The sequence below is a fragment of the Nannospalax galili genome, unplaced genomic scaffold (assembly GCF_000622305.1).
Source record: "Nannospalax galili isolate Female #2095 unplaced genomic scaffold, S.galili_v1.0 scaffold1677, whole genome shotgun sequence".
NCBI classification, from domain to species: domain Eukaryota; kingdom Metazoa; phylum Chordata; class Mammalia; order Rodentia; family Spalacidae; genus Nannospalax; species Nannospalax galili.
This window is the reverse complement of record NW_008339464.1, coordinates 120945-136260: the sequence shown is the minus strand read 5'-3', so window position 1 is coordinate 136260 and position 15316 is coordinate 120945. Positions and strand designations below refer to the sequence as shown.

General features: G+C 51.7%; 1 protein-coding gene across 3 annotated transcripts in view; it reads left to right on the top strand.

Moving 5' to 3' along the window:
- Window positions 1–5247: 5247 nt before the first annotated feature.
- Naa40 (N(alpha)-acetyltransferase 40, NatD catalytic subunit) overlaps window positions 5248–15316 on the top strand; it is a 16542-nt gene continuing 6473 nt past the window's right edge. For all 3 annotated transcript variants that reach the window (XR_607318.3, XM_029564075.1, XM_008834171.3), the window contains exons 1-3: window positions 5248–5519; window positions 11562–11657; window positions 12459–12511. Coding sequence is in view for 2 of the 3 variants with exons in the window: in XM_029564075.1 (XP_029419935.1) it covers window positions 5514–5519; window positions 11562–11657; window positions 12459–12511 (155 nt within the window). In the remaining variant the exon portion in view is untranslated. The remainder of the gene's footprint in view (window positions 5520–11561; window positions 11658–12458; window positions 12512–15316) is intronic.

Here is a 15316-nt window from a genome sequence, read left to right as displayed (position 1 = left end):
CAGAGGACCTGGGTTTGGTTCCTAGTACTCACATGGCAGCTAACAACTGTCTGTAACTCCAGTTCCAGGGGGCCTGACACCCCTGATACCCTAAGGGCAATGTACATAAGTGGTTCACTTACATATATGCAGGCAATACACTCATACACATGAAATAAAAAGAATTAATAAAATTGAAAAGAAAAGTCCCCAGGCCTTTAATCCCAGTACTTGGAAAGCAGAAGCAGGCAGATCTCAGTGAGATTGAGGCCAGTCAGGCCAGCCTGGTCTACATAGTGAGTTCCAGGCCAGCTGGAGCTACAGGGAGACACTGTCACAAAACAAAACATAAACAAACACAACAACAGCCATAAACCCAAGTACCAAAACCAAACAAAAACGAGAAGGGGCCATGCTCCTGACCTGTAATGTGAAGGGAGGGCTGACTACGAAAGACAGGGATTCACTGTGTAGCTAGGCTAACCTAGAATTCACCATCCTCCTGCCTCAGCCTCCCAGGTCTGGCATTAAAGGCACGCACAGGCAGTTTCCCTTACAGGCTTTTAACTGACCCAGGCAGCTGTGTGCTGTCCAAAAAAAAAAAAAAAAAGGAGGAAAGGGAGGTGCAGAGTTACAAGATGTTACAGGGAGGGCCAGAAGCGAGAGGAAGCACAGCTGCTGTAGATGAAACTGCAGTGCAGAGGGGGCTGGAGAGAGAGCGCAGTGGTCAGGAACACTGTTCTTGCAGAAGACCCGGGTTCAAATCCCAGCACCCACATGGCAGCTAACAACTGTCCATAACTCTCAAGTCCCAGGGGATCTGACAGTCCTACAGGGGGAAGCCTAGGGTGCTCAGGAGCCAGGAGGGAACTGAGCTGAGGGAAGCCAGGGAAGGAATCCCAGGAGGGTCTTTAGGGATGAGGCCCAGTGGGGCGCCTAACCTGGGGTAATGGGAGTGGGGGAGGCTATATTCAGAATCTCCATGGGAAGTCAAGGGACTCTCTCCTGCCAGCTTTGTGCAGTGTGATGGCTGCCCTTCCACACCTCACCATATCCCCATGGAAGCACTGTACGCCCCCATCCCTCCCTTATAGGTAGGAACCGCCATTTCTACACACCCCTTTCCCTCCATTGTTCCCTCAGCAGAATGAATGAGCACTTGGAGGTAGTAGAGGGCAGCGCAGTGAGATGTTTGGAGGAGTGGCTGAGTCAGAGCAAAGTGGAGGAAGAGAAGCCAGGTGTGCGGGCACACCCTGAAATCCCAACACTTGAGAGGCAGAGGCAGGAGGAAGAGAAGTTTAAGACCAGCCTGGGCTCCATGGCAAATCTGAACTCAGATTGGACTACATTAGTTTGTCTCAAGAAAAGAAAAAAATGGGGGGTGGTCACCTGGGGCGCAAGTGGGAGGAGCTGCAGGTGATCATCTAGACCTGGAGAAGACCAGGGATTAATGTCCCTATGGGTCCATAAAGTCAGAGAGGGAGTGGAGAAGGGCTTTGTTCTAGATTTTTTCCTCCATTGCTGTGACAAAACACTCTGTCCAATGTCAACTTGGGGAGGAAAGGGTTTAATCAATTTACATCTCCCAGGTCACAGTTCATAGGGAGCCCAAGGTAGGAACTCAGGGCAGGAACCTGGAGGCAGGAGCTGGAGCACAGGCCATGGAGGAAGGCTGCTTCCTGGCTTGTTCTCCTGGCCCCTGCTCAGCCTGCTCTTTCTTTCTTTCTTTCTTTCTTTCTTTTTCTTTCTTTCCTTTTTTCCTTTTCTTTCTTTCTTTCAATTTTTCTTTATTATTTTTATGTGTATGTGCGTATTGCCTGCATGTAGGTAAGTGCACCTGTGTCATGCAATGCCAGCAGAGGTCAGATGAGGCTCCCCTGAGACTGGAGTTAGGGACAGTTGTTAGCTGTCATGTGGGTGCTAGGATTTGAACCCAGTCTTCTGCAAAAACAACCAGTGTTCTTAACCACTGAGCCATCTTTCTAGCCCCTAGCCTGCTTTCTTATACAACACAGAACCATCTGCCCAGGGGTGGCACCACCCACAGTGGGCTGGGCCCTCCCACATCACTCAACCATCAGGAAAATTGACTTGCTATTGTCCCACAGACATGGCCACAGGCCAGTCCAATGGAAGAAATTCCCCAATTGAGGCTCCCTTAACCCAGGTATGTCAAGTTGGCACTAAAGCTATCCAGCATAGGGTTCCTCAGCCCTCTGCCTACAGGCAGTGGGTAAATGTCCATAGAAATCCTCCTTAAAATGGGGAGGTGTAGGCTGGGTATGGTGGCACATGCTTTTAGTCCCAGCACTTGGGAGGCAGAGGCAGGTCAGGTCCTGTATCTATCTTATCTCTTCACTCTCATGATCACCCCAGGGAAAAGAGGATTGCTTTTAATGGTCTCATTTCCAAGTAAAGAAATTGAGGCTCAGGGATAGTAACAAAACTGGTTAAGTAGTAGGGAGGATTTAATGCCAGGCTGTCCTACCACAAGCTCTTCACAGCATCCTACAGACCACAGGAGCCTTGAGCTGGGGAAGGACAGCTCCAGGGAGGATGCTGCCTAAGGGGCAGGAATAGGGTACTGGGCCTTCTCAGACTTCCAGGAGGTTGGGGAAGGGCTGGATGTCCTCTCCCAAAGGGACTATTGTGTTCCCCTCCCAAGCCTTGTCTGGACTCCTTTTGGCAAGACAGAGAGGTCAAGACAGTGGGTGTATAGCTCAGTGGCAAAGCACTTGTCTAGTATACCTAGCACTTGTCTAGCAATACCCTGGCTTCAAGCCCCAACACTACAAAACCCCAAAAGAAGAAAATTCCAGCAGCTTGGCAGAGGGTGAACCAGTGTTGGCAGAAGGGAGAGACAGGGCTCAAGAGGAGCATGGTGGCTGTATCCTTACTCAGACAGCTGACCACAAAGCTCAGTGCGGGGAAGGAGAGGAGAAAAGCCAAACAGCATTATGGGTTGGACTAGAGCCTCGATCCCCTTTACCCCTCTACTGAGGCTTCTCTACAAAGACCGTATTGTTGGGTTCTCATGCCTCCTCCTTAAAGAGCTACCTCAGATGTCCCCTATCCTCTATCCCCCCTCCTTGGCCACCTTTGTGCCCTTAGCTCCCTCTCCTGGTCCCCAGAGTGCTAGCAACCATGCTATTTTCTGATCTCAATACAAGAGTAGGTTGAAGATTCACCAACATCCCTTGGTGGCTTCAAATACCATCTAAAACAGAATTCTGAGTCCTCCTCACCCTGCTCCGCCCTGTGAGGGGATCTTGATCTCTTTCCATCAAGCCTCATATCCAATCTGCCGGCAAGTCCCACTGGCTCTGCCATCAATCTTGTCTCCTGGTCTTCTACCCCACTGCTAGCTAATCGGGGACGACTCCATCCTTGCCTCCAACATAGCACTGACCATTGTTCCTGCAGCCTTGCCTCTACACCTCCTTGTCAAATCAGCCATCCAGTGGACCTCTCAGAACACCCAGGCCAGTTGGTGGGGGGCTTCTCCATGCAAACTTTCCAACAGTGCCTTCACTGATTCGCCAAGGCTTTCCAAACCTACAAGCTCTAAGGCATCCTCTCTTACCCGTCCGAGTCCACCTCTTACTACCCTCCCTCCAGGGCCTGTGTGCCCTCCTGCTGCAGTGTCAGTCATGCCCACACCTGGGGGAAGATGTCTTGGGCTCTTCTGACCCTCTGCCTGGGAGAAGGCCTCATGTCATGCTGTTTCAGCCCCTTCACTTCCTGGCTTCACTTCACTTCATTCACCTTCCCTGAGCATCCTAGTTAGAGCTAGAAATCCTGACCTTCCCTAGCCTGTGTTATTTTCCTTCATAGAACCCAGGTTTCATATGTGTGTGTGTGTGTGTGTGTGTGTTCTGTGTATATTACTCATTTATTCGGTTTATTATCTGCCTCCTTCTAGAAAACACGGACTGTGCCTTTTCTGTTTGATGCTGTTTCCCTCCCCCTCTTTTTTTTGTCTTTTTGAGACAGGGTCTTCCTGTAGCACCAGCTGGCTTAGAACTGTGTATGTAGACCAGGCTAGCCTCAAACTCACAGAGCTCTGCCTGCCTCTGCCTCTCAAGTGCTGGGATTAAAGGCGTGTGCCACCACGCCTGGCTCCTTTTCCTTTATATTATGAAATGGTCTCGTCGTATAGACTAGGTTGGCCTGGAACTCAGAGATTTACCTGCCTCTGCCCTCGGAGTGCTGGGATTAAAGTAGCGTGTGCAACCAGGCCAGACTCCTCTCTTCTCTCTACATCCTTTTCTCTTTTATTCAAACAGGATTTCAATATGTAGCCCTGGCTTGCCTGGTATTTGCTATGTAGAGCAGGCTGCCCTCAGGCTTTCCGATTCTCCTTCCTCTGTTTTTCCAGTGCTGGGATCACAGGTGGGAGCCCTTACACCCAGCCTGGTGGTGTTCTCTTTGCTGCCTACAACAGAGCATGGCGAGCAGTGTGCAACAGGCACTTTCTCAACGAATGTTGCCAGGGCTACAACTTCGCTGAGCAATGAACATGGGATAATGACCAAAATCTGCAAAATCCATAAAATGCAAGACTTGAGCAATGGGTTCTCATATGTTGTATATACCTGTCTCTAATTGGGGAGCATGGGGAGGACTCTGAGTTTGGCGTTGTACCTCAGTACAGAGCTCAGACAGCCTGTGTGAAGCCCTAGGGTGGCGGGGAGGATCTAAAAAAAGCTCAACACACCAAAACTTACAAGAAAGCCAAGACTCTCTGGTAGCCCCCCCCCCCAAGAGATTCCAGGGCTAGGTGCCCAAGAGACGTGCATTCAGGTCATGTGGGGTCACACTCTCCACTCGACCCGGGACGCCTGAGGTCTCATTTTAACAGCAGCCTTTCAAACAACTCTTGCACACTCATTACGCGCCCACTTCCTCGGTGACCAGCGAAGTTTTGGGCTGCACTAACTTCGTGCTCCGTCGTCCCCTGGGCGCAGCAGCGCGTAGATGCTCGTAAATGCTTAGAGAATGGAGAGAGCGAATGAGTGCAGCAGCTTAGAGCAGGAATCCCAGGGTCAGTACCCAGAAGGCAGGAACGCTTGCAAAGCCCGGCTGCGCCTGTACGCGGCAAACACGGCTGCCGGTCGGCGGGGCCGCGCACCCGGCCACGGGGAGGCGCGCGGCTTAGGGCTTCGCGCTGCCCGGCTCCGCGTGGTCGTTGCCATAGCTACAGACGCAGCCCGGCGAGGGGGTGGCGAGGGGGCGGGGCCCGGCCTGACGTCATTCCCGGCGCGACGCTCCGCCGCGCCTCCCGCCTTTCTAGTCTCAGACCCTCGGCTGGTCCGGCGGGCGCTCTACCTGCGCGCCTTGGCGGGGGCCGCCCACCCTGTCCGGTTCTGCGCCGGCGCGGGGACCGCCAGGGCGCGCGGGGGAGCCGCGAGGCGCATGCGCAGTGCACGGCCCGCCGCTCCGCTGTCCCTGCCTGCCTCAGCCGCCGCCGTTGCCGCCTCCCAACCGGCAAGTGCGGGAAGGAGCAGTCGAGGGTCGCTGCCGCCGCCGTTACCATGGGGGTAAGTGAAGCAGGGACCGCAGCCACCCCTGTATTCCCGGTGCCCGCTTTGTGCTTTGAACCCCCCTCACGTGACCCCTGGTCCCCACAGGATCCGACCCCCCCATTGTAGGGTCCTCACGTTGAGCCCAGCCCTGGAGTCCCCAGGGAGCCCCTGCTGCCCTCCCCTCGGTGCTCCGCGCCCCTCGTGTCCCTTCCTGCCTCGCTGACCCCTGGCTGCACCCTCCACTCCCGAGTCCTGCCGCTGTTCGAGGTTAGCTCCCTGAACCTCGGGGGTCACCCATCATCCAGCTGTCAGCGTTCCCGCGGCTTCCTGCAACCCCGGCTTGGAGGGAACTGAGGCCCGGAGTAAAGGCGCGCGGCCAAGGTCACACCGGCCGTGGGGGACGCTGGACCCTGTCTCACGTCTCCGGATACTCAAGCCTCAGTCCCGCCGGTTCCCCTGCACTTCAGAAACGTCGCTACCGGCTTCCGGCTGCCCCCGCCCAGACCCTGGCTGCAGTGAAGTGCAGAAGGGCTTGTGCATCTTAGAAGTTGGATGATGGTTCTTAGTCTGGTCGTGCAGGTGGCTTTGGGGTGGAGGGGCAGTGATGGAGGGAGGATGGGTGCCAGCCTCGCATCACCTGACCTCTGTTGATGGCCCAGATGCACGTTAATGTCCTTTCCCAGTATGTGTTTGTCTACACGCAGTTTCATGTTTCTGTGCGTTCTCTGTGAGTTCATCCTCCTAAACATAACTGGTCCTCACCAGTCCTGCTTATTTCCATTTGTGTGGAAGTTTCACCCTGACTTCTGAGCCAGAGGCACGTGTGTCTGCCCCCACCCCCATCTTCGGTGGCCACCAGCACGGACACTGTGCCAGTGACCAGGCCTTTTTGGATTTTATTTTCTTCACCTGTGTAATGCACACGGACCTTACCTTCCCCTTGAGATAGTGATGAAGAAGCCAGGTGCCAGCACTTGGGAGGCAGAGGCAGGCAGATCTCTGTGAGTTCAAGGCCAGCCTGGTCTACATAGTGAGTTCCAGGACAGCTGGGGCTACAGGGAAAAAAAAAAAAAAAAAAAAAAAAAAAAAAAAAAAAAAGATAGTGGTGACCATTAAACGAGATGTAAATCGCCAACTAGTGTCTCATAAGCAGCGGCCGCACTTTCGCCGTTTTCTCAGACTCACTTTAGTGATCTAAAATAGATTGGTGCTATTTTTAACCCTGGGGTTTGTCCTTACTGTCACTAACCTAGATTTTTTTTCCCTAACACTCAAATGTTTATTGACTGAACAAATCAACTTGTTAGACAAAAATAGTCATCTAGTTTAGGTCAGAACACTTTTTGGTGATCCTTGACAGTACAGATGCCGGGCATGTAGCTCGGTGGTAGAGTGTGCTTAGCATATGTGAGGTGCTGGGTTCAATCTCCAGCATTGAAAACACTTCAAAGCATTCCTTGTGGTTCAAGCAGGATTTCTGACTACTGTTTACCTCATATGTAGAAAATCAAGCTTGGGGACCTTGGCATATTTAACCTAGATTTCAGTGAAAGCTCACAGAGCCCAGCTGTTGTTTGATCTAAATGAAACCCGAGTTTCTGCTATTACTCAGTAACTCTTTGGCCCGAATCAACCACTGCAGGCTATGCCTTTAGCAAGAAGAGGAACACGCCTTCAGGTTCAGCACTTCCTCCTGGGTGGAGCTGAACTAGCAGATACCTCGGACTTTGCTTCCTTTGGGTCCCAGTCTCATACTTTCTCGTGTCTCCTGGTCTCAAACTCAAAGCAACAGAGACTTGAATTACCCTCACTGAGTCAGAGCTGGAACCCTCTCATTACCCTCATCAGTGGGGTGCTCGGGTTCCACCTGGGTAGCAGGAAGTTATTCTAGTGGGCCCTCTGATCTCCCTGCTCCTGATCTGGGGCTGAAGGAGAGTGCTGTCCTCTGGTGGGACACCTACCTCTTCAAGTTCTGCCCCAGGTTCTGCTCATGGTGGTGTTTAGGAGGTAGAACTTCAGCCAAACCAGGTTCTTTTCAATCCTGAATACAGTGTAGGACAGAGGTATAGACGCTGAAATCTAAGGGATGTTAGATCTCTGTGGGGGGGGGCTGTTCTCATCTGGGTGGTTTGTGAGTCTTAGAACTGTATGTAGAGCTAGTGCTTTGACAAGAATAGTAGAGTTTCGCGGCTGCATATAAAAACAGTATTTATATAGCAATCATAACAAGAGCCCCCAGAGATGTGGTGGGAGGAGTGCAGACTTAGGGTTCAAGCCTGAATTTAAAACTTGGGTGATTCATTGAACAGATAGGAACTGTGTGCCTCCTGTGTGTGAGCACTGGGTATCCACTGGCCAAGAAAGCAGATAACCCCTGCCTGCTGGAACAGAGTCCAGTGGGGTCTGATTAGACCTCTGAGAACTCTGTTTGCCGGCTCTGTGACTTGGCTTCTCTAGGCCTTGGATTTCTCATTAAAGAAGTCCATGTAAAAACCCTGCTGAACTGTTGTGAAACACATTCTCTAAAAGCACTGCCGAGAGCTGGGGATGTAGCTGTTGGGACGGGTGCCTGCCCAGCATGCTTGAAGCTCTGGGTTCCATCCCCAGCACCACATAAACTCAGTGTGGTAACACAAGCCTTAATCCAAGCACTCAAAAAGTAGAGGCAGGAAAAGCAGAAGAGTTCAAGGTCATCTTCAGCTACATAGGCAAGTTTGGGAACAGCTTGGGCTGCAAGAAAACCTGTCTCAAAAAAGGGGAGGAGGGCAGCTAGAGAGATGGTTCAGTGGTTAAGAGATGACTCGAAGCTCAGTTCCCACCACCCATCTAGGTGGATGACAGCTATCTGTAACTCCAGCTCTAGGAGGGTCTTACGCCCCTGGCTCTGAGGGTGCCAGCATTTATGTGCACATACCTACACACACACACACACACACAATTAAAAATAAATCTTTAAAAAGGAAAAAACCACTGGCAGAGTGCCTGACACTAGTGGGTCCCTGTAAACAAAAGCCATTTCTTTTAAAAAAATATTCTATTACTTTTATTGTAGCCGCAGCTGTCCTGGAACTCACTGTGTAGACCAGGCTGGCCTTGAACTCACAGAGATCTGCCTTCCTCTGCCTCCCAAGTGCTGGGATTAAAGGCGTGCGCCACCATGCCCAGCTTTGTTATTTTTATTTTATGTGTATGAGTGTTATGCCTGCATGTAGGAAAGGGCACCCGTGTCATGCATTGCCTGCGGAGGACAGAAGAGGCTGTCAGATCCCCTGGAACTGGAGTCACAGACAGCTATTAGCTGCCATGTGGGTGCTGGGATTCCAACCGGGTCTTCTGCAAGAACAGTCAGTGTTCTTAACTGCTGAGCCATCTCTCCAGCCCAACAAAAGCTATTTCTAAAGCTGGAGACATAGTGGTAGTGTGTTTTCCTGTCATGCACCAGGCCTTTGGTTGACTCCTAGCACAGCAAAAAAGCCAAAAAGTTTTTGTATCCAGAACATAGTATCGTTTTGCTGCATAGCAGTCCCTTGACTATTGGCTGTAGGTCTTGTTAGCACCATTTTACATGTGAAGAAACTAAGGTTCAGACAGACAAACTTGCCAAAAGGTTTTCAGTAACGTGGCCAGAGTCACAGCTATTAAGTGAAAGAGCTGAGAATCAAATCCAGGTCTTTTGACTCAAAAAGCCCATACTCTTTTTATTATATAAAGCTCCCTTGGGAAAGACACTTAACCACAGTGAGTTGTACTGTTCACGCCTTTATTTCCCATTTTAATTAGGCAAGTTTTCCCCATGTCCCTGCAGGACAGCCTTACCTCCACAAGGCTGCTAATTGGAACAGTAGGAGACCAGTAACTGCTCTTCTGGTGCTTGCTGGGGTTGAGGAGGGGCCCTGCCTGTGTGGCCCAGCCTGCCTTCACCCTTATCTCGAGCTGGCTGCCAGGGGCTTGAAGGGGTGCGGGCTGAAGGGGTGCTGGTAAGCTCAGCGTCCTGAGGCGGTAGCCTTAGGCCTTGTCTTGAGGGTTGCCCAGCTCTCCTGTTCCCCTGCATGAACAGGCTGCTGGGTGGAGGAAGGGTTTGTTTCTGTGAAGGTGTGCTAGCTTCTCACGCCTTCTCACAGTGCTTTCCTGAGGCCACGCTTGCATCTTAGTCTCCCTGGAGATGGTTTCATGGTCCTGTGGGGGCAGCAGGAGGGGCATGGCCTGGTCTGCTTGATGCAAAAGCTCATGCTTCTTCTGTCGTACTGTGTAGCTCTGGAGACTTTGGTCTGGGCTTTCCCTTTCCCTGCCTCTGCCGTGGCATGGAGGCTAGGGCGTGGGGTGGCATTGTGTTGGAAAGGGGCTCCCAGGTAGGTGGGCAGCCAGAAATGAGCCATGGCTGCTCCAGGGCACCTGAGGCCCCAGGCTTTATCTCTGCAGGGTGTCAGGAGGGCTTTGTTTGGTGACTGAGTGGAAGCCTAGATGTGGTTCTCCCACCGGCAGACAGGTGGGCCCATGGAACAAACACTGTGTCCGTGGCCTGACCCCCTTTGGCCACTTGCTGCCCCGGGGAACTCATGCTGTCCCACTGAATCTTGATTCCCTGATGTGTAAATGGAGGTGATGGCTTCCACCCTGAGAGTTGGACTATATCTGTGTGGAAGTACTTTGAGCCACCGGAATTCCCAGAGGAAAAAAAATGGATGCTGTATATACAGTAGAGAGGGCCTGGGGCTGTCCCGCCTGCAGCTCTGTGGAGGCAGAAGTACAGCCGATTGGAGCATTTGCTTGGCATGCACAAGACCCTTTTTTCCATCCCCAGTAGCACAAAGACAAACAGAAACCTAGTCTCTTTTGCATGTGTCTTCCTATAGGGACAGGAATCATGGGAGCTAGCCTGGCTTCCAGTTCAGTGTGTGGAGATGCGTGCTGGTGCCTGCAATGGCTGTGAGTTAGTGTCTTTAATTCTTTTACCTTCTGTTTGTGTGAAACAGGAGTGTAGTTCCTCAGAACATCCAGGCTGGAGTCATACTAAGGAACTTGTCCAATAGCTGGTTTTCAATTCGTGTGGCTCAGGGTCACGTTGTTATTGGGGTTGTTTGACCACTCTCTAGTGTGAGCTGTAGGAGAGGAGGGCAAGAATCAGAGCGATGCTGACCTGGACCTTGGGGGCGCTTGGGCTGGGTGGGCCAGTGCCTCTTCCTGCCTTTGCTGCCTGATCCTCCCTGGGGGGGAGAACAGGAACTGCCACTCACTGAACAGGGGTCTGTAACTTCGTGGTAATACCACTGAGCGGATTGGAAGCCTCACTCTCAGATCAGGAGGAGGCTCAGAGAAGCACTCCCTTGTTGTAGGACTGGACAGGGAAAGGATAGAAAGAGGCTGATGAGAAGCTGTGAGTGGGGAGTGGGGGCTCACACCTGTAATCCCAGCACGTGGGATGCTGAGGCAGGAGGATTCCTGTTGAGTTTGAGATCTGCCTGAGCTCCAGTATGAGACCACCGCAACCCTTTGCCCAAAGCAGTTTGACGACTCTGTGAGGCTCCAGGCCTGTCTCTTTGCCTGTGTGTTCAGCTTGTTACCAGAGGGAAACAAGCTCGAGAGAGCTCTACATTAGCCTTAGATGGGGTCAGGTCAGATGCAAGGGGCAGTTTGCCTTTGCCCCTCCCTGCTGCAGCTTGGTCTTGCTGACCGTGTGGCACCTGTGCCCAAAGGTGAAGCCGTGGGCCCTTCACTGTCCTTGTCCACAGACAAGTGCACTGTGCCTGCCACGTGTTGACTTGCTGACCAGAGCTTCTGGGAAGTGGCCCCTGGTCCTCATGTAGAAATGAGACCCAGCTTCCTGGGGCTGGGTCGGTGTCTCTTGGAGTCAGAAGATACTTTAAAGGAACAGCTTTTGAGGGCTCCCTCAGATCCCAGAAAGGCCCCCAAAAGGGCCTGAAGATGGGGGCTTCTCCTGAGGGGGGAGCGGCCGATCGAGCAAGCTCACTGCTGGGCCAGCCTGCTGCAGGGGTGTCAGCACTGCCAGGACTGCCCAGGGCGGGAAAGGTCTAGTGACACCGCTTTACCTTGTTACAGAGAAAGTCCAGCAAGGCAAAGGAGAAGAAGCAGAAGCGGCTGGAGGAGCGAGCGGCCATGGATGCTGTCTGCGCCAAAGTGGACGCTGCCAACAGGGTGACTCTCCTCTCCCGTCCCCAACTTGGCTTTTCTTTGGGCGCCACCCTGTGGCAGGACTGTGGCACTGCCCACACCCTGTTCTGCCGGGGTAGGGGGAGGGCTGCCTTAGCTCTGATTAAGAAGTGCCAAGGGCAGCGGAGGAGGGTGCTGAGACATTTTCGTTAGGAGTTCACTTTTGGGGTGGAAGCTTCCCTCCTGAAACCTGGTGTGCAGTTTTCTCATTGCTTCCTTCAGATGCTCGCAAGACTGCCTGTGAGGTGTGGAAAGCTGGGAGTACCCCGGGGCTGGGGAGGCGCTGGGAGCAATCACCCCAAGGTGCCAGGCATGGCCTGATAGCCACAGCTTTCAGAGCTTGAGGAGTGCCGGCCCTGCTAGCCTTCCTGCCTCATGCCACACCTCTCTTTTGGTTACTCTGCCATGATAGATAAACACCGATCCTCTGGAAGGATGCCCTTTGGGGATGTGCTTTTCCATCGGGTGCAAGGCAGGTCTGGGGCCTTGTGCTGAAGTCCTTAAGCAGACCGCTTCATTGCTTCCCTCTTCTTTGGGTTAGCTGTTAGTACGGGGCACAGGCATTGGGCCCTCAGGCCAGTGATAGCTGTTCTCACCAGCAAATACAACTCAACTTCGTGGTCTTACACCTCCACCGAAGTCCTTGTGACTTCATAGCTGAAGCAGACACAGGCCCTGTGTGGCTTTCCCCAACTGGCCTCCCGATGGGAGTTCCTGAGGCATCCTACCCCAGGCAGCAGGGCTCTGGGGCCCACCTCTGTTCCATCCCCCTCTTTCCCTCCACAGCTTGGAGACCCTCTGGAGGCGTTCCCAGTATTCAAGAAGTACGACAGAAATGGGTGAGTTGTGCTTTCTGTCCCTAACAGTTGTCTCCTGGGGTCCTTGGGAACTCGCCTCTCCAAAGCACACCTCTCTCACACATTTTCTCCTTCATTGTGAAAACGTGGAAACTGACTGGTGTCTCCTACTGGTGCAGTGTCTCCCAGTTAAAGTTTAAGGTGACATAGAAAGTGGTAGGTGGGCAAAGATTGCATGCAGTCTCATGTAAGTCCCCTTAGGACTTACTGTCCTCTCCATAGAAGAATCAGAGCTGAAACAAACTTGGACAATTGCCAGCTGATGGTCTGAGTCCTACCAATGTGGGAAACTGGGACCCTGAGTATACAGTATATAGAACTGTGCTATTCAACCCTTGTTAAATTACTTAACCTCTCTGTACCTCAAATTTCTAATCTTAAAAACCTGGCTTCCAGGGCTGGCGAGATGGCTCAGCGGTTAAGAGCACTAGCTGTTCTTGTAGAGGACCTGGGTTCAGTTCTCAGCACCCACATAGAAACTCACAACTGTCTGTCACTTCAGTTCCAGGGGACCTGATGCCCCCTTCTGGCCTCCATGGGCACCAGGCATGCATATGGTGTACTTAAATATATATACTGGCAAAATTATCATACACATAAAAATAAATATTAAAAGAAACTTGCTTGGAGAGGCAGGAGGATTGTGAGTCTGAAGCCAGCCTGGGATACAGTAAGACGTTTGAGAAGGTAAGGAGCGGAGAGAAGAAAGCTGTGTCAGGTGGTAGTCTCTTCCTCAGAGTTAGGAGGCTTAGATGCCACATGCAAAATTGGTTCCTGGAGCCCGCAGAAGGTAGATGTGGCTATCGTGACTGCTGTCCTGGTTGACTGTGTACAGGTCTGGGTTGAAGGCCCTCTCCCCCTTTGTCCTGTGGAGCAATGTCTCTGTGGTGTGTCTGGTTGGCTTGGGGAAGCTCAGGGGTTATGGTTTCTCTGTGTTAAGGAGGTGACTAATGGCTGGATGTCTTGTTACCACTACTGGGGTAAGTCACCGAATTCCTCAGGCCGAGGTCAGGCTGTCAGGATGATGGTAGAAACCTATGGGACGCACTAAGGAGGAATGAGAAAATACTCAGATAGAGAGTGAGCAGGGTAGAAGGTGGAGCTGCATAGATTGGGAACCTGTGCCGGACAGCTTTAGTGTCGACATGCCTGGGTGGAGGGAGCCTCAATTTCGGAATTGCCTCCATTGGACTGGCCTGTGGCCATGTCTGTGGGGCATTTTCTTGATTGTTGAGGGATGTGGGAGGGCCCATCCCACTGTGGGTGGTGCCACCCCTGGGCAGGTGGGCCTGTGTTGTATAAGAAAGCAGGCTGAGCAGGGGCCAGGGGAGCAAGCCAGTAAGCAGCGTTCCTCCATGGCCTGTGCTCCAGCTCCTGCCTCCAGGTTCCTGCCCTGAGTTCCTACCTTGGGCTCTCTGATGAACTGATGAACTGTGACCTGGTCAGAGTGTTTTGTCACAGCAATGGAGAAACAAACTAGGATACAACCCATTCTCCATACATCTTCCTCTCCAGATCAGACTTGTTATCACTTCCTGGGAACTCTTGACATGGTTGAGAGATCTCTTCCTATGACTTTTCTTAGTGTTTTGTTTGTTTTTTGTTGTTTGTTTGTTTGGTTGTTTTAAGAAAGAGTCTCCCTGTAGCCCAAGCTGGCCTGGAACTTGCAGTGTAGACCAGGCTGGCCTTGATCTCAGAGATCCGCTTACCTCATTTCTTGTTTTCATGTGTCTTGTTCCCACTGACTTCCAAAAATCTAAAATGGCTTTAAGCAGGCTGTATATTAGTTAATTTGACTAAGGGCCTTGAATTCCATTTGGCTGTTGTAAGCTGTGATGCTACTTTGACATGCCTGTGGTCTTAGCACAGGAGGTGGGGGTAGAGTCTGAGGGTTACATACTGATTCATGGCCAGTTTGGGTTACATGGAGAGACCCTATCTCAAAAAACCAAGAAATAGAAGAATACAGATCAGTGTATAGGCTGGTCAGCTTAGTGAGATGCAGTGCTGAATTTGGGCAGCTCTTTCCCAAGGCAGCAGGTTCTGCACTGAGCAGCTGGTACAGTGGGCCATGCAGTAGAGGCAATGGTGGATTCTAGTAGGCGTGTCATGAGGTGAACTTAAAGATTCCCAAAAGATGCTCACATGGGAGTCTTTAAGGGCTTAATTTTATTTTTATTTCTTTTTAAAAAATTGTCAGGCTGGGCGTGGTGGTGCACGCCTTTAATCCCAACACTTGGGAGGCAGAGGCAGGTGGATCTCTGTGAGTTCAAGGCCAGGCTGGTCTGAGGTAAGTGCACACATGTCATGCAATTCCAGCAGAGGACAGAAGAGGCTCTCGGAGCCCCTGGAAGTGGAGTTATGCACAGTTGTTAGCTGCTATGTGGGTGCTGGGATTCAAACCTAGGTCTTCTGCAAAAACAACCAGTGTTCTTAACCTCTGAGCCATCTCTCCAGCCCCTCATTTTATTTTATTTTATTTATTTTATTTTATTTTATGTGCATGAGTGTAATGCCTACATGTGTGTTAAATGCCCCTGTGTCATGCAATGCCCAAGGTCAGAAGAAGGCATCAGATCCCCTGCAAGTGGAGTTATAGACCGCTGTCAGCTGCCATGTGGGTGCTGGGAATTGAACCTGGGTCCTCTCTGCAAGAGCAATCTGTGCTCCTAACTGCTGAGCCATCTCTCCAGCCCTTTTATTTCTTTTTAAAAATATTTTATTTATGGGGCTGGAGAGATGGCTCAGTGGTTAAGAGCACTGACTGCTTTTGCAGAGGACCCGGGT